Raw genomic sequence first — 23680 nt, 5'->3', positions numbered from 1 at the left:
ACATTGGAACATGCCTTGGTGGTGCCTGATATCTCCTAGGCAACTGGGGCGGGGCCAAGACATCAAAGCAAGGTTTCTTGGCATTGAGAAACACCTAGGGTTTTCAATCTAACGCTGCAGCACCGTCATTTATAATTCAACACTGGCAGGCAATAAGCTCCAGAGTTGTTTAAAGAACTAAGTTCAGTAAAGAGGAGCGAATCAGAAGTTTTTTTTTTGTAGCCCTAAGAAGCCACAACTTCCTTTTGATTTACTCTAATTTTGGGTACAGAAGGCTAGAGGCTAATTTTGAGCTAACAATACTAATGACGAATTTGAAGAAATTGTCTGCTCTAAAAATGTCTCAAACTACTTTTTCAATTACCAAGAACTTAATATTACAGTGAAATGTATGTGTGAAGTGAGTAATGATTTAATTGTGGCATTTTACTTGCTTTAATTATTTGTTCAGAACTATAACAGCAGGACAGCAGACTGCATTCTCTCCAATGCCAGAGGCATACTATTGTAATTAAGTGTAGTAAGTTCTCCCTACCGTAAAACACCCAAGAGTGCCAACACCAAATATGACAATGTATTTATCTACTTATCAATTAACTGTATGACTCGTCTTTGCTCGTCATCTAGAGTCTTCTGGTGCTGATCCGTAGTTGGTAACAGCCATAAAACTCATAGAACAGCAGTGAGCAAGTGACTTTTTGTTTAGAAAAATGGACTGCAGTACGCAAATTTGACCACAGGATGTCATTCTTACTTCATTCTTGCACCTTTAAGAATCTAATGCCTTCAACTTTTCTACATTTCCTGTCCAGCTCAGTCGCTGAGGCCCTAAAGACGGGCGCCACAGTGGAACCAGAGTATTTTGATCAGGTGACAATATACTTCAGTGACATTGTTGGATTCACCACCATATCCTCGCTCAGTGATCCCATTGAAGTGGTTGACCTTCTCAATGACCTCTACACTCTGTTCGATGCTGTGCTGAGTAACCATGATGTCTACAAGGTCAGAGAATAGACCAGATTCACCCATCAGATCCTTATTTACACATGTCTGTTAAATTATAATTTATATATCATAAAGTGTTACTTTCTCAGTCATGTTCTCTAATGGTACATATACAAACATGCTCCAACACCAAGTTTGTCCAAATTGGAATAATTTCATGCAGGTGGAGACCATTGGTGATGCTTACATGGTGGCATCTGGCCTTCCTAAGAGAAATGGCAACAAACACGCCGCAGAGATTGCCAACATGTCACTGAACATCCTCAGCTCTGTGGGCACCTTTCACATGAGACACATGCCAGACGTGCCCGTGAGGATACGAATAGGAATTCACTCAGGTGGGCTGGCAAAAAGCAAGACTCACTTCGATTCTGAATACATGACAAATGCTGTGGGTTTCTAAAAGAGAGCTTTCTTTTTGTCTATCTCCATTAAAATACCGGTTTCAGAATTCAGAAATTGTGGGGCTAGGGCCACATGTGGTCTTTTCTTCCTTCTGAAGTGACTTTTGTAGCCTTGACTTAAATTAACAAAAAGGGTATTGATATTCAAAGTTGCAATATTGAAACATGCAATTGAATTATCTCAGACAGAATTAAAGTAAAAGTCTCACTAGTTGTCACACTGTTATGTGAAATTTGTTCTCTACATTTGACTCTTCCCCTGAGCTGCAGATACAGCCGCACTTGAGAATCATTTGATGCTTTAACCCCCCCCCCCCCCACCACCACCACCACCACCCACCCCACCCCCAATCTAACCCCTTAATGCTGAGTTTCAAGCAGGGAGGCATTGGGTCTCATTTTTGTTTTAAGTATTGGTATGACCCGGCCTTGGATTTGAACCCACAGTTTCTCAGTGGACACTCATAGCATTAGGCCACTGAGAACAATGCTAATAATACAAGGAGCTTAATGGATTCGTCACTCTGACAGTTTGTTATGAAGTGTCATGATTTGAGGTGTGTAGAGGATCTAAATGCAGGTGAGCAGATCACCCAGAGGCTTTCAGTGAATTAAAGTTTTTTGATCAACATCAGGAGAGCTCCAGGCACAGGAATGGGCACAGGAAGAAACTGGACTAAACTGGACAGGATATCTAAGAGGCTAGACTAAAGCCTCATTTACACTAAGTGTGGAATGGGTGAGGATCAGAATCCGTGCAGCTTCCACAAAGACCAAAACTCATTGAGTCCAATCAGAGCATTTGACTTAACTTTCTGCCATTGACTCTTCTTTTTCTTAAAATCTGGTCACAAACATGAAATCCTCTGGCTCCCATGATATTTTACCTCCTCACCTTAAAGAAGCATTTCTGTCCGCCCAGGTCCTGCAGTTCTGTCCATTAACAGAAAGTTTAACCTCTGGCTTGGTCCCTGATAGCCTCAAACTTGCTAAAATGCTATCAAATTTTAGACCTATATCAAGACTCTAATTTCTTTCTAAGGATTTGCAAAAGGTGGTCTTTGATCAGCTTAAAGCCTTTCTGATTGGCCAGGGGATTGAGGAGGTGTTTCAGTCAGGGTTTAAATTTCATCACAGCACGGCGACTGCATTACTTAAGGTTTTTAACGACATTCTGCTGGAAATGGACTCTGGGGACTCTGTTGTTGTGGTGCTGCTGGATTTATGTGTGGCCTTTGATACCTTTGACCATGAGAAATTATTCTTTAGGTTGGAGCAGTGGGTGGGTATTTTTGCATCAGCACTGGAGTGGTTTAGGTCCTATCAGTTTGACAGCTTTCAGTGTGCATGTTGGTGATTATAGATCAAATTGTGCACCTCTGCCCTGGGGGGGTTCCTCGGGGACTGATTCTTGGGTCCTTGCTTTTTTCTCTACACCTTCTGCCATTATGAAACATTCTTTGCTGGCAAGGCATCTCGTTGGAGCACATTACATACAGGTAACTGCACCAAAGAAATTCCTTGTTTCCTTATGTTTGTTATATATCGACAACCAGGACAATTCTGAGACGTTCTAGATGAACTCGACACCCTGCTCTTCTCCATTCCTGAGCATGACTGTCTCACAATGGTCCTTGGAGACATGAATATTCACCTGGACAATCCTAGCTAAACGTTTTTGCATCGTTCCACAGATGTGGAATGACCTACCAGAACTACTAGAACAGGGGCTTCCTTGTTGATTTTCAAGAAACTCCTGAAGACCCAGCTCTTCAGAGAGCATCTTCTAAACTAGCACCCTCCCCCCACTCTACTACACATGTTCACTTCCCTCTATGATTGATTATGCTGCCTCGCTGCCACCAAGGATTGACTGAATAGTGCTTGTTGTTAGCCTCAAGGGCAGCCTGATGGCTTGATTATCACCTGTAAGTCTCTTTAGACAAAAGTGTCTGCTACATACATAAACATATTACACCAGTCATGGCATCTCTCCACCAGTTGCCGGTGCAGGGATCACTTTTAAAATGCTCTTACTTTTTTTTTTTTTTTTTTTTTGGTCCTCAATGGCTACTTACCTTTCTGGCCTTTTACAACCTTATACTCAGTCCCGTTCACTCAGGTCTGCTGGTCAGATGTCGCTGACAAATGGGCAGAGAGTTTTAAGAGTGGCAGAACCGAGACTGGAATGTGCTAACCGTCCAGGTCAGACAGGCCCCCTCCCTATGTTTAAGTCTTGTTTAATGACTCATTTTTATTCTTTGGCTTTTAAAATGTTGAATGGTGTGGCTTGTATTTATTATGTAGGTGATGTGCTTTTATGTGCTGCCTTAATGGACATCACTGTTCAACCTTGTTGTGATTCTGAAGTATAAAGTAAAGTAAATAAAATGGTATGGTAAGGTAAGGTGGTTACACAGGCTGCAGTGTGGTCAAAGGGCAAACTCCCACTGTCTAAAGTGAAGCCAACGGGGAAGTGACAAAAATTGCAGTTCTCTCATCTTATAGGTGCTGGGTCCAAACCAGAGCAAATTCCCATTGACTCCCATGTGGAAAAATGCCAACTTCAAAGCAAACAGTCATGACAAGTGTTAATTTCAATGACTACATTTTTTACATTTTTGTGACAAACTAATTATCAAAACAAAAATCAAACCAGAAAATGGAAACAATGGGAGACCAAAAAACAGAACCAATCTGAAAATGGAAAAGGTGGGCCTAGACAAGAAAACAACCAATCAGAGTTCGGAGCCAGCCGCTGTTTGTACAAGCTAGTGGGTAACCAGTCATCATATATTGATGTTTATGCCGGTAAAAGTCATGTCTAAAAGGACAATATGGCCAGGGCTGGGAGTAAAAGCAGTAGACGTGAAGATCTGAAAAACATTTGCTTGGTGACTGAGTACACATCTGGGTTGTTAGCAGCGAGCGGGGGCAGGTGAGGGAGTGCTGGAGCTCAGTGAACCGAGCTCATGAAGCGGCGCGCCACGCATCATGTTGTCTAATCGTTTTTATTCTCATGACGCTGTTATGGCCTATATGATCAGCGTTCTGCGTTCTAGCAGTGCTTTTGTGAGGAGAAACGTTCAGGTGTCTGATCAATCAGTTTAATAAAACGCTAATAAACACACCGGAAAACCATTCTTACCATTTACCTCCGCATTATTAGAGTAATAGCTACATTTACATGTATTTTTGACATGATGTCATTACTGTCGTGTTTACGAATATTACTGCTCATCACACAGATTTGTTTATTTTAGTTATATTGAGAGGCAAACTGTCTGTGTTCATTTTGGTATTTTATGTTTATAATTGTCATAGAAACAGTTATAAATATAGATATATTCATCCAAAGTGTGAAATGTGGATTTTTCATATTTCTTTACAGTTTCAAGTAGCTCTATTTAAAATTTACTTTACACAAGCTGAAAATGTTTGCATCAAAAGCTGAATACATCTAATTTAGTCTACTAAAATAGCTTTGTATTTTAGTGGACTAAAACTAAAAATAACTGAATAACTAAATTGTGACTAAAATTAAATAGACTAAAACTAAAATAAAATTTCTTGTGAAAATTAACACTGGTCATGACATCTCTGATGGGGGGGGGGATTTTTTTTATCCATTTAGATGTAATTAAAGCTTGGAATTATAATTAATTGTTTTTTGGTTGACAGGTAGCATATGAGTCCTCAAAAGTAGCGCTTGCAGCTTGCTCCGGGAAGGCCACATTAAAAGTTTTAGGTCCTCTTAACTTGGCCATCAGTTGCGTCTTCTATGTATTCATGTCTGGATATTAATTAGGCAATTATTGGATAAATATAGCAAAATGTGGTATTGATGATTGCACTAACAGACAATCCAAGAAATCTCTGCTCCATTTTTTTCAGTAAATATAATTAGATTTACATACTTAAATTCACTGGTTGAATAGGGTAAAAAATTGACCTGCTTGGTCAAAAATGGTTTGAAATTTGACAGGTTGGTAGGGCTGGTTAACGAAACTTGGTACGGTCTACCTTCCTTCTGTAGCGGCACCTTCACGGATATACATGAAGGGGCTGCTGTGTGCCCTGGCCGCCCAGCTTTGATTGCTGCAGTGCAAGGCTGTAGTGCTGGCTGCCTGTGGGGCTCTCTGAAGGAGACCACAGAAACACCACAGCTGGGCGAGTTGACGCCTGCTTCACGTGAAAGTCGCTCAACCGCATGTTTCTGGTTAAAAGCGCCCACAAACCTCTGTTAGCTTTTGTTAGCTAGTGAACTCGTAGCTAATGGTTGTCAATCATCTGTTCACATCCTCGCAGCCCTGCTCTCAGCTCAACCTTGTGTACTCCCGCATGTGTGTGTGTGTGTGTGTGTGTGTGTGTGTGTGTGTGTGTGTGTGTGTGTGTGTGTGTGCAGGGCCATGTGTTGCCGGGGTTGTGGGTCTCACCATGCCACGGTATTGCCTTTTTGGAGACACCGTTAACACTGCCTCTCGCATGGAATCCACTGGACTGCGTGAGTTTATTTTACTCAATACTTTAATCCTCTGGGTGTTTCCCTCCATTCCAGCTGGTAAAAGTACTCTTCTCATCCCAGCTTATAGAATTCACGTGAACTGTAGCACTGTGAAGATCCTCCGTTCTCTTAATGAAGGTTATAAAATAGACATCAGAGGAAAGACAGAGTTGAAGGTAACAAACCGGGATGGATTTTTATTGAAGATTTGTGTCATTTATTGTTTCAGATCTGGAATATAATATCTGTTTGGTCATTTTTGGCAGGGTAAAGGTATTGAAGAAACATATTGGCTTGTGGGCAAAACCGACTTCACCAAACCTTTGCCGAAACCACCAGAAATAAGAGCAGGGTAAGAGTTCAGATCTTCTACTCCTTACTTTTTTGATGATGTTTGTGTTTTTATGTCTGCTGTAAACTTATGCAAACTGTAACTTCAGAGAAGACAGTCATGGGCTCCGGCCTGAGGATGTAGCCGCCTACAGGAGAAAGAAAGCCGAGAAGAAGGCTTGACCTTCTCAGTTCAGACTCAGGAGGTATAGGAGCCGAACGCCGGCCGGTGTCTGTGTTGTGGAGTGTAGTGGCTATCAGTTGACCGAAATGCATCTCTACACCCAGAGTTTTCTCTCATCGATTCCTGACTCTTCCTAATCAACCGCCCCATTAATCTTTTGATCTTGTCCTCTTCTTCTTAAGCGGATTGTAATTCTTTGTTGTTTCCCGTTGTTATTGTGAGGTATTGGTAGATTTTCCCCTGTAAAATGTCTTCATTCGTGGTGTCTGTTTTATATAATCTATTTTGGATCTTTGACTGAATACTTCCTGTGAACTAGGGACAACTGGCAGGAGATGATGACAGAGGAGATCAAGACTCTCTTCCGCAAGGCCAACAGGCAGGTGGACAAGAAGGTCTGAATGGAAGAAGGAGAAAATCTATGAAAGCACAAAGTACAGAGAAGCATCAGAAGGAGGAAAACACTGAGAGTTCTGAGAGCACCACCCAGCCTCTCAGTGTAGCTTAATGAAGACTTATTTAAGAGGATTGTTCATGGACCGGTTAATCTTCCTGCTACCAGCACAGCAGAACAACATGGTGCTAATGTAATGAGAGTGGTCACATGACCTGCCTACCTGCCTGCTGCCAGAGTCGCAGGGAAGACAAACCCGCTCCTCAGTGAAGGATGGACTCGTTCAGTCCTCTCTAAACGCACTGGCCACTGCGTGGTCAAATACTTCAGGACGACCAGAGGTTTCCCCGTCCATATGCCTGAATGTCCCTAACGTCTGTTCCATAGTGAGATGTCATTCTTCAGGTCTGTTTAGTTCACTCCTGTTAGAGCTGGGGTGTAGCTTTTAATTAGACATCTGACGGGGAAAAAGCTCAGAATTTTATTTTAGAGTAAACGTTTCATAAGTGGGCCCACTCTAAAAGGGTGGCTGTCTAAGGAAGCACACACACGCTCAGTCTGTTAACAGAAGTTAGTTTCACACTGAAACATTTCAATGTTTTTTCTGTTTTTCACATCTTTTTGTGAGCCTGGATGTCAGCACTTTAAGATTATAGTAAAATAAAGTTAGTGTTTAGATAGAGTCTTTGGCTTTATGTCACATTTGTGTCTGACACAGTCGCCATCTTTACTCTTAACAATTCTGTTAGTCAATTCCATTGAAATTACGTAAAACACTGACGACTCCTCGGAAAGCACGAAAAATGTGTAATAAGATGCTTTTTTAAAAGAAAAGCTTTATTCAGAACGGTAGGTTGCGTTTATTCTGGCCACACTATTATGTGATTAATATTACTTTATTACAACTAATAAGAAACTGTGTTAAATTACACATTTGCTTTATTAATCACAATTCTCACATATTAATCATAACTCCATTTTAAAATGGTTAAAAAAATAAGGATTCACTTTGGATGCAAAATGATCATAAACCATCATAAAACTACAGACAGATGTGATGTTTCTTTACACAAGGTTATATGTTTTACAATGAATCACAGCAGATCGCTTCTGTATGCATTGTTAACATATTTTTGTCCTTAAAACGTTCAAAATTGAATGCTTAAGAATGAGTCAGACTTTATTCCACTTTGAATAAAAAGGAAGATTAAATCCAAGCTTGAGGATAACTGTAGGTCCAGCTACTTTTGTGTTTAGTATAAATAAATGAACAGAATCAGAAAAAGCTATGAGAAACATGAAATGTGGCTTTATTTTTATGTTTTATGTCTCCTCTGTTATTAACGCCATGCAAATATGTTTTATGTTTATGTATGTACTGCCATATAACGAAGCATTTATTTGTGTCACTATAACCACTAGAGAGTGCTGTTGTTGTGTGTATGAAAATGCTGAGGGCTTCATTTCCGCCGTTCTTTGTTACAGTTTGACCCAGTTATCAGTCAGTGTGTGTGCATGTGTGTGTGTGTGTGTGTGTGTGTGTGTGTGTGTGTGTGTGTGTGTGTGTGTGTGTGTGTGTGTGTGTGTGTGTGTGTGTGTGTGTGTGCGTGTGTGTGCGTGTGTGTGCGTGTGAGTGATGAATTCAGGACAAATTGAAGAAAACCCGTTTGGAATATATTTGATGACTATACCCAATCACCATGTGAACCCTGCACTCCAGCTTTTGTTGACTTATTTTTGCTACATTGTGCATGTGTGTGTGTGTGAGTGTGTGCGGGGGGGTGGGGGTGGGGGGTGGGGGGTTGATCTCTTCCAAACTATTATCCTGATGTCTACATTATTTCAAGTGCGGTCGGAAAAAGGTTTGCCTCCAGTTCAAAGAGGGGCGCTTCACCTTTAAATCCCAGCATTCCAGACTTGCATGGAATTTCTGACATCCAGTCAGCTGGAAAGATTGTTATCTTTTAATTGTTGACACATGCACACACTAGTGTGCTCACATATGCATTCCACTCTGACTAGGTCTGTATCAACTGCGTAGGAATTCAGGTTTCATTCATCAAAATAAAACACCAAGGGTTTCTTCGTTCTCTTTTATTAATAAAAATTCACACATTGTTTCATAATTACAAAATTTCAACAGCTTCTTTGTAAAAAAAAAAGAGAGAGAACAAAAAAACACCCACAGTGACACAATGACAAGCCATGGCTGGAGATTGAGCATGAGTTAAGACCCAGACATTTGCCACAAACTCAGCTCAGAGCTGAGGAACAGTTCAGCACAACACGGAGGCAAATATACAGAAGAGAGAGTGCGTGCAAAGATCTTTTTTTTCTTTAAACATTAAAGATAATGCAAGAAAACGCACTTGGGGTGTGTTTCGGCCAACAGTGGCAAAGCAGGACATTACATTTAAAATATGCACCATACTTAATATAAGTATTCAGACTGAATCTGAAGCTGGTTTAGGTTCGTCCTAATGAGAGTGGTTGTTTTGGAGTGAAGAGTTTGTATATGCTCAGATGTCCAGACCAGATTGCCTACTGGAATGTGAGGTAACAGTCACACCAATGAAATCCACAAACACACTCACACACATCATTTCCTGTCCCGATTTCACAAATATTAAAGCTACCTAACATGACTGAGAACATTAACATTAAAGCTCGTCACGCATCTTATCTCCTTTGGGTCTAACGACTCTGCCGATGTAGAGGATGGAGTTGGTTTTGTTGTCTTTCACCAGGAAAAGGAAAGGATGATCTACGTAGAAAAGTTTAGGGTTCCTCAGCTTATCGGTGCCAAAGATGCTCGAGTCAAACGGGTTTCCTTCAGGGCCCAGTTCCAGGGCGGAGGCGTGGAACACATTGGACAGATAGAGGTCCTTCTTTCCAGAGATGTTGGAGAGGTCAGCTTTGGATTTGTCCACAGCTTCAGTCAGGCCAAGTTCAGCTAGATATTTCTACAAAAAAAAAAAAAAAATCAAGTAAAGAATGTTCAAAACTAAAGGTTGATCACTGATTTGTTTATATCTGTGCTTTGATTGAAGCCTTTACCTGGAGGTTGTGGCTGACTTCCAAAGAGATTTTGGGGAGGGAGATAGCAACAGCTCTGTTCTCCATTTTGCTGATCCACGTGTCAACCTGCTTCCGTGTCAGCAGCTTCTCCACACGGCCCAGAGGCTCCAGGTGATATGGCATGATGAAGATCATGGACGCCTGCTTCTGGCCCAGAGGCATGTTCAGCACATAGATTTGGTTCTCTGTGTCCTCATAGAAGTCATAAAGACCTGCAGGAAGCCGAGACATCTCATCAGCGTTCAGTCGGGAAGACATAACAAGATCAGAAGCTGAGATTGTAGAGAAACTCACCGGTGCGGTGCATCATGGGAATTCCAACAGTAAAGGAGCGGGTCACCAGGAAACCGCGGGTATCAACCATTTTATCGTGGAATCTCTCATCCCAGTGAGCTGTGGAGTCGAAAAACAGCATTCGGTCACTTTTCTGCACAGTTCAGCTCAGAAGTGGGGCTCAGACTCTCGTCTGTACTCACGTTTGAAGAACATGGCGTTGACAATCATGGCTCCATCTGCGTTTTGCACATCACTGGTGATCTGGGGCAGCTTGCCGTCTGTGGACTTGGCCGCCCACTCGTTGATGGAGTTCACGGCGCTCCTCTTGTCCCTGAGGTTTATCTTGGAGTGCTCGTATTTATAGTGCTTCTTGCTGTTCTTCACAAAGTCATCGGCGAAGGAGATGGAGCTGGGGCCGTAGAGGCGGTTGTTGATCTTCCAGGTGGAGTTGCGGGTCTTGGCATCACTCACCTGAGAAAGAATGACTCATGATGAATAAATAGAAGCATATTTCAGATTTAAATCTCTAGGGGAAAGGTTCAGATTTATGCCTTGCTTACCTCAGAGAGGAGCTCTGACAGACCAGTGTGGAGTTGCTCATCCTTGAGTTTGGCAGCACTAAGGACAGTTTTCACCTGGGAGGCGGTGGAGGCTTTCCCACCAAGAGCTACCAGCCCCAGTGAGGAAGCCACGATGAGGGGAGAGACGACAATGTTCTCCGTGTCTTTATCCTTAGCCATAGAGTGGTAGAGGCTGCACGGAAATCACAGGAAAACAAATTAACTCAAGTTTTCCAACAAATACATCTAGACGCTCAAGCCACAGGCTTGCAAATTTATGTTTCAAGTGTCACGAGGAAACAGACCTGAAGGCCAAGTCTGCACTTGTGTCAGCCAGCGTGGCGGCATGGCTGCTCAGTTTCTTGTCTTCTGCAGAGGCCACAATGGCCAGCAGACAAAGAGCGACAATGTTTGTCATCCACATCCTGTCAGTATCTGATCGCAGCTACAGCAGCCTGCAAGCAAAGAAACAAAAAAGAAGACACGGTTAAGGCCACAAAAGTCACTGAATGAATGGAGCAAATGCACATCTACTGAAGAATTTTAAGTGGGCAAAAGACTGATTATGAAGCTGTGGAGACAGGGTAGGACAGGGCAAGCTCCGCCCACAGAGAAACTCTGGAAAGGCTCCAGTCTAGGCAGACATGATTAGTGCCACGTCGGCACACAGTGGAGGTACAGCTGAGAGCTGAAATAGGATACTTCTCACTTCTTTGGATGAAAAAGACCTGCAGGGCGACTTGGGTTTCTTTTGCACACTTTGCCACATAAGTCTGCAGGCTGTGACTAACTCATTTCATCACAAAGAGTTTGAACAAAGAGTCAAACCCATATCCTCAGGCTGGAAATAACCAGCTGCAGCAACATCCTGTTTCCTGTGCAGAGACGTCGCCTGCATCTCTCTGTTTGAACATTTATGACACAGAAAACATTGGTTTTACTTTTGGATACCTGGAGATGTTTTCATGTCTGCGATTTTCATTCTGAAAGACAAAAGGTGATTGAAGTAATCGCCACAGAGCAAGTGGTGAGAACATGTTAAGGCTCTGACTCGACATGCAGGCTTCCTCCGGTCCCCTTTTTGTGTGTCACAATAAATCAAATCACACTTTTTAGAGTTCTGATTTGATGCTCTTAAAAACAAAATGTTATACAAGAAGTTTCAAGTTCTCTTCTGATTTTCTATAAGAGACACAAAAGAGTTTCTTTCTGTTCTCATTCTGGATTAATTTGACAGAAATCTTTAACTTTTGCCTTCTAGTTTCAAGTTTTCTCCCTGCAAACGTGCAGCAACAGATTGAACACTGGTTAAAAGGAAAAAACGCTGAACTGTAAAGTTCAGCCCTGGAGACAAAGCCGTCCATTCACCGTCAGCATTCCCTCCTGAAAACAAGAACTCTGTTATTCCCTCATTCTCACCTGGCACCGATTCGCAGAGTTTGTCCTCTCAGATGTATGTGGCGGGTGGCGTATCCCTGACACGGCTCGGCAGCTCTATATATCCATGAAGAGAATTTTCTGGAAGATGGGAATGGGATATTCAAATAAGGACTGTGTTTGCTCAGGAGGTTGGGAGCTGGGACCTCCCCCTCTTGAAATCACAGGGTTGAGCTATGAGATGGGAAGAGCAGAAGTGAACTCCTTTGGGATGCGTTTCATAACTTTTCCACAAATAACTAGAGGTTGAAATAAAAGGAAATCTGACTCTTGGTCAGTTTTGGGCTCGGCTGTATCGCCGTGTGCTGACTCAATCTTCAGCTGTGGTTTCATCAGCTGTAAAAGACAAAAGACTTTTATATTCCTTTATGTGTGGGATTTGTGTTGTTTCATTTGAGTCGGTCTTCAGTGCAACTCTGTTGTTTTAGCAACACACAGATTGAATCTGAAACGGTTCTTTGATTCAGCAACAGAAACCTGTTTCTAGCTGCAGTTTTCTTTATTACTAACGATGAATTTCAAACGAAAGAGGGAAGATTTTATAAGATGCATTCGGCTGGGTTCATTCCTGACTGAAGCAGTGAGCTCTCAGTCTGCCCCCACCCCCACAGTGCCACGTCTCTCCAGGATGGGGGTGCAGTGGAGGCCATCATTACTGACGAACACACCTCCGCAACCTCTTTTTTTAACCTTTGCAAGAACATTTTCATTTAAATTTCTAAATAATGTTTCTAAATAATTGATTTAAAGTTAAGCCTTTTTTCAGGGTGCACCATCAAATTCCTGGCCGTTATGTATTTTTTTCATCTGTTTGACCTGTTTTAAGTAACCAGACATGCAGGTAAAGTAACGATTACGTGCAACATAATGGAATAAACACAATTTTGTTTTGACTCAGCTTCTGATCGACTGTTTTCTAATCAGCGTTATCCTGCAGCCTCCTGGTGCTTCATCTTTTACAGCTCTCTACAAAACGGTCCTGACATGCCAGCTGAAGAGTGGCTTGCCTTTTCTGTGGTGACGTGGTGTTGGAGGAGGATTCCAGAACATTCTCCAAACGTTAAGAGGAAAAGTTCCCAGGCTGACTCTGCGTTTCAGTCTCACCATGCTGCAAAGTCACAAAGTGCACGAAGAAACTGTGGCATCAAACAAATGCCTTACTCCTTACACACACCTCATTAGCACCCCTCCCTCCGTAGCGGTGTTGTTTCTGTTAAAGGTCACAGTTCACCCTGACATTCTTCAGCTTGTGCCGAGTGAGGGCAACACCTGGGTCGGATGGTCCCGTTAGAGAAACACACATGCTATTGACTCTCTAGTGAAATAAAGACCCTTGATTTGTGAGAAAAGAACATTCAGAAGTTTGTATTTTATCAGATGAACGAGGCATTAAAGGAAAGCCTAAAATGGTGAAAGCAATGGATGGATGCGTGTCGTTCCCCAGGGTCACACACACACAGAACCTCCTTTGTGGCTTCTGAATATTTGCCTCGTGTACGTCACCATGCAAACATGAAGAAACTTCCAGATCTTCTCTGATCCATCATTAAGCTTACGCAGCAGAAACGTGTTTCATGGTTTTACGTCTGATTTACAGAACTACATTAAATGATGAAACATTTCTCCAGCTGAACCCTGAAAGGCCAGCGAGAGGGGTCAGGCACGTGTCGAGCACGTTTTCTCGACAGGGAGGAGCAACTTCTTACATAACTCCTGGTGAGAAACGCTGTTTGAGAATGCAACATCTGGACGTCATCACTCCAACGTCAGCGGAAGTGTGGGCAGCTGTTTTTCCTTTTTCAGCCCAAGTACACTTATTCCAACTCTAAAATAGTGCAGAAGTATATTGTTTAAAAAGATTTCTTTAAATTTAGAAACACCTTTGGCAGGTAAGAAGTGGGAGTGGAAGTGGAAGCTTAAACGCTGCTTTGTGTGTAAAGTTCCTGCAGGGAACAGAAGCATGTTTGGGAATTTCTGGTGAACAATCAAGATTACATCATCATCCTGCCAAAGCAAACTGGCGCTACTGAACACCATCCTTCCTGCTCATCTCCTCCAGATGTGGCTGGTTTCCTCCTCGTGAACAATTAACACATTCCTCAGAGTTGGCTCAAAGACAATATTTAAAGTAATTAAAAGTCTAATTTAATTTTGATTTAAAGATTCTTCTCAATTGAAATGACTTTTTTTTTACCATCAGCTAAAGATTTTACATTAAAAATGTTAGATGTGTGAAGGAAGATGAGCACAGCTGCAAGAGAGACGATGATGCAACATCAGCAAAATGTTTCAGTCCAGCTGTGTGATGTAGCCTCTGGAGTCGAGTGCAGTAGGAGACTCAAACTGTTTCTTTGTCAATATTTACCGATACTTTATTTATACAATCTGCAGAAAGAGAGGCACTGAACAGTTTGTAAGAAATTCTCTGGGATCCATGAATCTCTCAGTAGTCTGGGATGATAGCAGCAGAGTCTTCCTTTTGTCTCTTCCTTTCTCTTTCACCTCTGTCTCCGTGTCTGGTCAGATTTAAAAAGCATCCAAAAAACAGTAACAATAAAGTTTTAAGTATCAGGTGTGACATTAAAGCAGCTTTGATGCTCCACCTGAGAGTAAATCTGTAAGGCAGACATAAATTCTGTTTGCTTCACAGCCGGACAGGACACGGGGAAACTTTGTTTTGTTTATTGGGAGACCAAAACACACATTTTATTCATGGTGAGTTTTGATATTTAATTATTACACATTTAGGGTTCTATCTATCTATCTATCTATCTATCTATCTATCTATCTATCTATCTATCTATCTATCTATCTATCTATCTATCTATCTATCTATCTATCTATCTATCTATCTATCTATCTATCATCATCATCATCATCAATGGGACACACCATCAAGTCAATGAGTCACACAGAATGAGTCTGCCTCCTAGTGGCTGAAGTGTGAAAGTGCTCTAACCAACATATTTTCACTTTTTTATATCAGCCAGACAGTTGTTACTGTTACACACACACACACACACACACACACACACACACATATAAATATATATACAGTGCAGGCCAAAAGTTTGGACGCACCCTCTCATTCAGTGTGTTTTCTTTACAGTTTTTCTCAGTTGCTTTGGTGCATTTATCACAACAGAATTGATCTCTGCACCAGTACTAAGGCTCTTCTCAAAACAATTACTGCAAAGCATGGTGGATAACTTGCATAAGTGAGTCACGTCTTCATCTTAACGAAAAGTCAGTAGTTCAAAAGCAAGTCAGTTGCTCAAAATAAGTAGTCAATGCTTCAAAAGCAAGTCCCTTAATCAAAACAGATAATGTATTCATCAAAAGCAAGTACTTATATCAATCAAAGTGTCAGGGCTGTCACAATTACAAGTCATTACACCAGCACCTTTGGTCACAAAATCAAATGGTTTGAACATGTTCTCATTGTGACGGATTTCTTTGTAGGTGCTTCCCAACGACATGTCAAGTCTGTTGAAAACCATAAATTGTAAAGGAAAATCAAGACACTTCATATGCACTCTTAATAATATTTACAGTTTTTCTCAGTTGCTTTGGTGCATTTCTCACAAACTGTTCACAGAGTTGTGCAACTGGGGAAATACAGTAAAACAAACATTTTACAGCAAACTTAAACTCACACACAGTAAACCTTACTGCAGTAGTTATGAAACAAAAAAATCAAACAAAAAACTGAACAGACACTGCTGCATATCAATCATTGATATCTAGACGCTCCCGTCTGTCTGCCCACATATTTTCATCAACATCACAGGGAATGTCAGCTCTATCGATGCATCGGGGAAAGTATCTTCTGGAGTGTCGAATCCATCCTCTGCAGGACTCTGCTGTGATGTCATCACAAGCTGCATCCATAGCTGCTAGCAGGGGCATTTGGGTATGTGGATGCCTGTCATATACCTTCCAACTCCATGAAGAGAAAAACTCTTCAATTGGATTTTGGAGTTGAGCGTAAGGAGGAAGAAACTCCATAAGCATCCTGGCGTGTGCTGCAAACCACTGCCTGACTACAGCAGAGTGATGGAAGCTAACATTGTCCCAAACCACTACATACAATGTCCGATTGTCACCAGGACACACACCAATTTTCATTAGTGTGAGATAAGGTTCACCTGAGAAAAGTAATTTATGGAGATTTCCATGGAAACTCCTTAAAAATAGGGTTTTCAAAATGGGTGTACAAATTGTTTGACAAGATGTTCAACAATTTTGAGTGCAATGACACAAGCAATGAAATGAAGACTATTAGTTGTAAGGACAATGACTATTCAGCCGGTACAAGTATCAATAATTGTGACATTCATGATAAAAGCAAGGAGATAGTGATGAGTAGCCAGTCAAAAGTGACCATTCTTTAGACACTTGTACTTAACTGCTTCACTTGCCTTTGGACGAAATGAACATGAAACCGCCACTAGGTTGTGCCAAAACGACTACTTGTTGTGGAGGTTGAACTGACTGTTGTGCAAAGTTTAATTCTGTTGTGAGAAATGCACCAAAGCAACTGAGAAAAACTGTAATTTCATGACCATTTACAAAGGGGCCAACACTGGGAACTCATTCAAGACTGTTGGAAAACCATTTCAGGTGACTACCTCTTGAAGCTCATCAAGAAAATGCCACGGGTGAACAAAGCAGTAATCAGAGTAAATGGTGGCTATTTTGAATAAAATAGAATATAAAACATGTTTTCAGTTATTTCACTTGCTCTGGTTAAGTGCATAACTCCACATGTGTTCTTTTAAAGTTCTGATGCCTTCAGTGAGGAATCTCCCAATGTAAATGGTCATGAAAATAAGGAAAACACATTGAATGAGAAGGTGTGTCCAGTCCAAACGTATGGCCTGTACTGTACATGCCCTATAGGTTATGAATTGTAAGTCGCTTTGGATAAAAGCGTCTGCTAAATGAATAAACATAAACATGTGTGTGTGTGTGTGTGTGTGTGTGTGTGTGTGTGTGTGTGTGTGTGTGTGTGTGTGTGTGTGTGTGTGTGTGTGTGTGTGTGTGTGTGTGTGTGTGTGTGTGTGTGTGTGTGTGTGTGTGCATCTAAATTAAACATAAAATGTGAAATGTCTCTAAAATGGAATAAATAACAGTGAATATCTATGCAGCAGTGGTACTTCAGGTCTAGATTTAGAGTTTCTCCACAGACACAGTGTTGTATTGTAGGCCGATAACCACTAGATGGAGGGAAAGCTTTTCACTGCTCAAACCCCACCCCCCACCCCCCAGCTCCAATCCCCCCACCCATCCCCACTCACACACTCAGTGAAATCTGCTCAAATCTACCTTCTTTGAAGTATTTGTAGGATGTATATTCTCTAATTTCCCTCTGGGATTAATAAAGAAAATTTGAATTGAATATCTGTTGGATTTAAGACAGAAAACTACTTTTTAGCATACGTTAGATAAATTGCATTATATTGCAGGGGGACCTAGAGAGGGACCCCAGGATGTTTTCCAACTACAGAGGGATCACACTCTTGAGCCTCCCTGGTAAGGTCTATTTGGGGGATCTGGAAAGGAGGGTCCAATGGATTGTCGAACCTCGGATTCAGGTGGAGCAATGTGATTTCCATCATGGCCGTGGAACACTGGACCAGCTCTATACCCTTAGGAGGGTCCTGGAGGGTGCATGGGAGTTTTCCCAACCAATCTACATGTGTTTTGTGGATTTGGAGATGGTGTTCGACCCTTTAAGGAGTACTTTGAGGGAATGGGGCATAGGCCCTCTGATACAGGCTGTTAGGTCTCTATGTGACCGGTGTCAGAGCTTGGTCCGCATTGCTAGCAGTAATTCGGGCTCGTTTCCGGTGAAAGTTGCACCAATGATGCCTTTTGTCACCGATTCTGTTCATAACTTTTATGGACAGGATTTCTAGGTTCAGCCAAGGTGTTGAGGGGATCCGTTTGGTGGCCTGAGAATCGGGTCTCTGCTTTTTGCAGATGACGTGTTCCTGTTGGCTTCATCTGAACGTGATCTCCGGCTCTACCTGGAGCAGTTCGGAGCCGAGTGTGAAGCAGCTAGGATGAGAATCAGCTCCTCTAAATCCGAGACCATGGTCCTGAGTTTGAAAAGGGAAGAATGCCTTCTCCATGTCAGGGCTGAGGTCCTGCCTCGAGTGGAGGAGTTTAAGTATCTTGGGGTCTTGTTCCCAAGTGAGGGAAAAATGGAATGCAAAATCAACAGGTGGATTGGTGTCTGCAGTGAGGCTGGCGTTGTACCATCTGTCATGAAGAGAGAGCTGAGCCAGAAGGTGAAGCTCTCGATTTACCGGTCGATCTACGTTCCTACCCTGACCTATGATCACAAGCTTTGGGTAGTGACCAAAAAAGTGAGACTTTGGGTATAAGCAGCCAAAATGAGTTTTCTCTGCAGGGCTGCTGGACTCTCCCTTAGAAATAGGTCAAGAGCCTCGGACATCCGGGAGGGGCTCAGAGTAGATCCACTGCTCCTTCACATTGAGAGGAGCCAGTAGAGGTGGCTCAGGGATTTAGGATACCTCCTGGACGCCTCCCTGTGAGATTTCCCGGGCACGTCCAACTGGGAGAAGACCTAAAGGAATACCCAGGACATGATGGAGGGACTATGTCTCACGGCTGTTCAGGGAATGCCTCAGGATCCACCCGGAGCAGCTGGCCCAAGTGGCTGGGAAGAGGGATATCTGGGCTTCCCTGCTTAGGCTGCTGCCCCTGCGACCCGACCCCAGATAAGCAGCCAAAATGAATGGATGGGTGGATGGATGGATGGATGGATGGATGAATGGATATGTAGCAGGCTCTCGCAGTTTAACTAAGTGATTTTTATTGTTTTAAAAATCTCCAGAATCCCTGAAAGTTCCACCTTCTGCCTGCTCTGTGAAAATCAGTCTGCCTTCAAAAAGCATCAGTCGGCGGCTCTTTGACCCATCCTGCTGCGTTATGTAACCTCACCTGCAGAGACGACCCCTGCCAGCTGTGCCACCCTTCCTGCCTGTGGATGCTGGTTGGCATTTTGAAATGGGCGGAGTTCAAAACAAAGCCAAGCAGCTGGAGCTGCTGACTAACGTCAGCCTGCAGGGAGCGGAGCGGAGCAGCCACATCAAATAAGGATGTGTCACAGGAAGTCATCCTGAGAGGAACATTTTGCCTGCTCCGCCACATGGAGATGCACCTGCAGAGACAATGTCAAGGTGTGTGTGTGTTGTGTGTGTGTTGTGTGTGTGTGTGTGTGTGTGTGTGTGTGTGTGTGTGTGTGTGTGTGTGTGTGTGTGTGTGTGTGTGTGTGTGTGTGTGTGTGTGTGTGTGTGTGTGTGTGTGTGTGTGTGTGTGTGTGTGTGTGTGTGTGTGTGTGTGTGTGTGTGTGTGTGTGTGTGTACCCCCCTGTGGTACTCCACAAACAATGTCCAACCATGTAGATGAACATCCTCCAAACTTCACAAACTGTCTCCTCTGTTGTAGATAGCTTGTCAACCAGCTCAACACTACACCCCTAATCCCATACCTCTCTACCTTTTCAAGCAACATTTAATGATTAACCGTATCAAAAGCCTTTTTTAAATCAATAAATATCCCTAGAACATGTTTCTTCTGATCAACTGACGTTGTAATTTCTTCCACAGAATGCACCAGAGCTAGTGATTTTGAACTATTCGACAGTCTGACATTATCTTGTATTTATTCAAAAATATTTCGAGTCGCTTATTAAACAATTTTTCAAGAATCTTGGAGAATTGTGGAAGCAATGAAATTGGCCTATAGTTCGTAAATTGATGCTTATCCCCAGTTTTATATATTGGTATAACTTTTGCAACTGTCATTAATTTTGGGAATACACCTGATTGAAAAGACAAATTGCAAATATATGCAAGTGGTTTTGAAACTCCTTCTATCACCTTTTTTACCGTCATCATGTCAATGCCATGATTGTCAGTTGATGTTTTACCTTTACATGTTTTTACAATTTGTATTATTTCTTGTTCCTCTACAGCTGAAAGAAACGTGGAATGAGGATTAGGTTTGACTTTTTTTTAAGAATGGTGTATGCGATGTTGAAGAGCTAGATATGTTTTCTGCCAATGCCGACCCTATATTTACAAATAATTTATTAAAGCTATCAGCCACATCACCATAATCATGTTTTACAATACTGTTAAAAAAAATCGGAAATGTATCATTACCTAATTTTGGTCGAACTACATTATTTAATATTTTCCACTCTTATCTAATATCATGTTTAGCATTATTCAAACTTTTATAATAATACTCCTTTTTACATATTCTTATTAAAAATATATTGAACATGTAAAAGTAAATATCCAAACTGATACTTCGCAACAAAAATCCAAGAAACTAAAATGTTTCCCAACTCAGGAAAAAGATTTTATTTGCAGATGAGTCATTTAACACGAAATAAACCAGAAATCACAGCCCAGTGAATTCAGCCACAACAAACACTCGGGTTTAAACATTGTTTAAGCTGATGCAAAAAGATGATAAGGAAAGATCTTGTATTTAATGCAAACGTGTATTTCTTGCAGTTTCAAGAAATGATATACTGAATTAATTTGAATGTTTTTTGGATTTCTTTGCATCATTTGAGTATATTTTCATAAAACTGACCAGGACAAGGCTGAGCACCACAAGTTTGAGTGGTGAGAGACTGCTGACGCTACAAGATTCCTCTGATCTCGGCTACAGGTGACTCCTCTGTTCTAAAAAATCAATATATTGATTTTACTTAAGTCCAGATTGAGGAAAAGTCTGAATCGACAGAAGCTTACAGTAGATTTTATTAGTTTACCTCAAGAAAGTGCTGGCAGAATGATGGTGTTAAAAATAAGATCTAGGAGAAAGAAAGCTTTTTGTTTGTTAACTCTTTATCTTTTCTGTTATTCTGTGACACTAATTAATACAATTTATTAACCAATTTGTTCATATTTTCTAAAATAAAAAACAAGAATTGAGCCTCTCAACGGTTTTTTCTCTTATGAGAATCGGTGGAGAGATCTGGACGTTCAAACACACACACGATGCAGGTTAGGCTCCCTTAACCCTCTCAGGCACAAAATAAGTTTTGATAAAAGGACAAACAACTAAGTCCTTCAGGGGTACTTCTGAGGTAAAAAATGTTCATGAAATACGTACGTGGAGTAACCAGGTAGGTAGGTTTTAATGTTGCAAATCTGCAACACCTGCCTCCAGAGGGTTAAAGGTAACATTACAATAGCTGCCTCTGAATCACTATCTTTGTGCTAGTTGCTATAGGCTGTGATACATGACCATGCCTTCACAAATACCAGCTTTATTGAACTTCAGTGGTAACAAGCTTTTCTCTGGTGAAGAGTGAACAAACAAGACATGTTTTCATGTTTAGTTTTCCATCATAGATGTTTTTCTCAAAGAACTCAGTTGTTTTTCAAGGAAAACCTGACATGTGGCTTCCTCCACAGGCCACACAACATAGATTCAGGTTACATTCTTTGGATGTGTAGGCAAACTTTTCCAAAGTGCTCCCAGGCTCATGTCTATTTTGATGATGGCAATGGCAAGTTTTCCACGTATTTGACAAACCCTCGATGGGTGTCCTTTACACCTAAAATTAGCCCCAATATTATACAAATATTCTTTATTCAAAAAGGTTAGTTTGTACAAAAACTGGAAATAAATTTCTTTGTACCTTTTTATTTTCAAGGATCAAATCCTTTGTTGGATTTAAAAATTGTCCCAACAAGTACAGAGATGGAAAAGTTAAGCTAAACGTCAGTGTTTAGAAATTTGTTTTAGAAAGTTTTTCTATTTGGGCAATTTTTGCACATGCAGACTTTTCAGTGAGACACTGGACTTATTTAAAATTAATATAAAAGTGATGAGTTTAGAAGGACCAAATAATCATTAGATGAGAGAGTTCATCTAATGTTATACTAAAATATGAGGTGCGTATTCAGCTTCGACCAGTAATTTAGAAAATATAGGATAGAATAGAAAAGGAGAGAGAGAGAGAGAGAGAGAGAGAGAGAGTAATTCATTTTTTCAATATATCCAATAACCATGCTTACACACATCTACACACATCACAAATAAAAGGTATATTTATAAAACACATAAAGGAAAAGAACAAGGCAAAGCCCTTTTCTTTTTAATGTAATGTGCAGAAATGAAATCTTATCATTCTCATGAAATATTTGATTAATATGAAAAAGATCCGCTGTGGGAAGGTAACATATTGATCACAGATTGATATTTCCACCTTAATGCCCTTTGGCGTCAACGTTAGCGTTGCATTCAAGTGACATTGGAATCTGTACATTTACAAAATATTAATTGGTCTATTCGTTGAAAAACCTCTATGTGAAGCTGTATTGCGCTACCAAAAACACGTAAATGGCACACAAATCAAGGAACACCTACATTTATTCAAACAGAAGATAGTGTTTTTGTAAAAGCAGTTCAGTATGTTCGATTAACGATTATTCCTCGCGTGACCTGAACGCACCGAGCGGGAGTAAAGTGACGCCGTCTCGAAGATAAAAAGACCGACGTTACTCTCCTCCCACCAGTCTGAATCACACAGGCGGCGGACGGTACCAGGTTTACACCGACAGGGACACTTTACCTACAGGACGGGGTTGCTGAAAACAAGAGGCGACAGTTCTTCTATCTTGGACCGAATCCGCAGGCTCTGTCGGTTTTCACTCACTACTTTGCTCATTGTTAAACCTGGGCTCCGTCAGCGTTTACCGGTGTGTTGACGCTCCTCCACCTCTGACACGAGCTGTTCCCGTTTTTTATCGGAGAGGAAAAACCTCAACTTCCACCGTGGACGGTGGAGCTGCCTGGAAGTGATAGCGTCCCATAGACAGGTGGGAAACTTTCAAATAGCAGTAAAATATGTATGAATGTGTTTCCCTGGACCGTTACTCATATATCCATGGTAACGCCAGCTAACATCTGCTTTGTTGTTTTTAGGAGGTCAAACTGTCACGTGATTTCCCAATTTGGCTTAATTACATTTCAGCACTCATGGGGCCCATTTATAATACAATAGAGCACTTTACCTTTTAATTTAATGTCTATGGATAACTCACAACAACACACCCATAAGCCACTAGTTTGAAGACAAGTTGATCAGAAATTAGCCTTGTGCGTTTACATAAAGTGAAAGGGCACTGCAGGACATCAACTGCATTATCTCAAAGGTAGATCCTTTTGGTCCAGCTCCTTTAACTCATGAGGCTTTATTGTCTCTGATAATATTTTCACATCCAGGACTACACCCTCAATAAAACGGATGACTGTTTTTGTTCAGAGCCTCTCCATACAGGCAATGTTGTCATGTATTTCAACACAGTTGAAAGATAAGTTCGGATGAGTCAAGACATTTTTTAAACTTGCTGTTATGGATTTGTTTAGCTAGGTGATTCATTTCGCTTCTTTCCTTTTATCTGTGCATGCTTAGTGTCTATGTTCATTTAAAGTGGCTCAGTT

General features: G+C 41.4%; 3 protein-coding genes across 8 annotated transcripts in view; 2 read left to right on the top strand and 1 right to left on the bottom strand.

The window, feature by feature from the left end:
* The window catches only part of gucy2f (guanylate cyclase 2F, retinal), a 28845-nt gene extending 20247 nt beyond the window's left edge, over positions 1-8598 (top strand). Inside the window, exons 13-18 of the mRNA XM_015952043.3 lie at positions 813-1005; positions 1172-1346; positions 5818-5916; positions 5998-6092; positions 6183-6268; positions 6750-8598. Of these exons, the coding sequence (XP_015807529.1) occupies positions 813-1005; positions 1172-1346; positions 5818-5916; positions 5998-6092; positions 6183-6268; positions 6750-6831 (730 nt within the window). The 3' untranslated portion in view covers positions 6832-8598. The remainder of the gene's footprint in view (positions 1-812; positions 1006-1171; positions 1347-5817; positions 5917-5997; positions 6093-6182; positions 6269-6749) is intronic.
* Positions 8599-8903: 305 nt separating this feature from the next.
* Positions 8904-12313, bottom strand: serpinh1b (serpin peptidase inhibitor, clade H (heat shock protein 47), member 1b). Of its 3 annotated transcripts, XM_015952048.3 has the most exons (8): positions 12158-12283; positions 11690-11721; positions 11044-11193; positions 10739-10931; positions 10379-10649; positions 10197-10295; positions 9882-10114; positions 8904-9787 (listed from the first exon to the last, which is right to left on the bottom strand). In XM_015952048.3, the coding sequence occupies exons 3-8, from the start codon at positions 11160-11162 to the stop codon at positions 9485-9487; spliced, it is 1218 nt and encodes a 405-aa protein (XP_015807534.3). In that variant the 5' UTR covers positions 11163-11193; positions 11690-11721; positions 12158-12283; the 3' UTR covers positions 8904-9484. The 3 variants fall into 3 exon arrangements, with proteins under 3 accessions (XP_015807534.3, XP_015807531.3, XP_015807533.3); XM_015952045.3 differs by lacking the exon at positions 11690-11721 and having other exon boundaries at positions 12158-12313; XM_015952047.3 differs by lacking the exon at positions 12158-12283 and having other exon boundaries at positions 11690-12151.
* Positions 12314-22731: 10418 nt separating this feature from the next.
* Positions 22732-23680, top strand: part of gdpd5b (glycerophosphodiester phosphodiesterase domain containing 5b) — an 85113-nt gene continuing 84164 nt past the window's right edge. For 3 of the 4 annotated variants that reach the window (XR_008563685.2, XR_008563684.2, XM_054742879.2), the window contains exon 1: positions 22733-23055. The gene's annotated coding sequence lies outside the window, so the exon portion shown is untranslated. Of the gene's footprint in view, positions 23056-23680 lie in introns of all 4 variants that reach the window. The other variant, XM_054742878.2, reaches the window with a different exon arrangement.

This window comes from Nothobranchius furzeri, chromosome 13, assembly GCF_043380555.1.
Source record: "Nothobranchius furzeri strain GRZ-AD chromosome 13, NfurGRZ-RIMD1, whole genome shotgun sequence".
Taxonomy (NCBI): domain Eukaryota; kingdom Metazoa; phylum Chordata; class Actinopteri; order Cyprinodontiformes; family Nothobranchiidae; genus Nothobranchius; species Nothobranchius furzeri.
This window is presented reverse-complemented; position numbering and strand designations above follow the sequence as displayed.

What these genes read in the sequence shown, in the direction of transcription:
- serpinh1b (XM_015952045.3), bottom strand. Translation starts at nt 11,162, where the DNA reads ATGTGGATGACAAACATTGTCGCTCTTTGTCTGCTGGCCATTGTGGCC. An exon ending in AGTGCAGACTTGGCCTTCAG is followed by an intron (nt 10,932 to 11,043) that starts GTCTGTTTCCTC and finishes ATTTCCGTGCAG; the next exon opens with CCTCTACCACTCTATGGCTA. An exon ending in CAACGCCATGTTCTTCAAAC is followed by an intron (nt 10,296 to 10,378) that starts GTGAGTACAGAC and finishes TCGACTCCACAG; the next exon opens with CTCACTGGGATGAGAGATTC.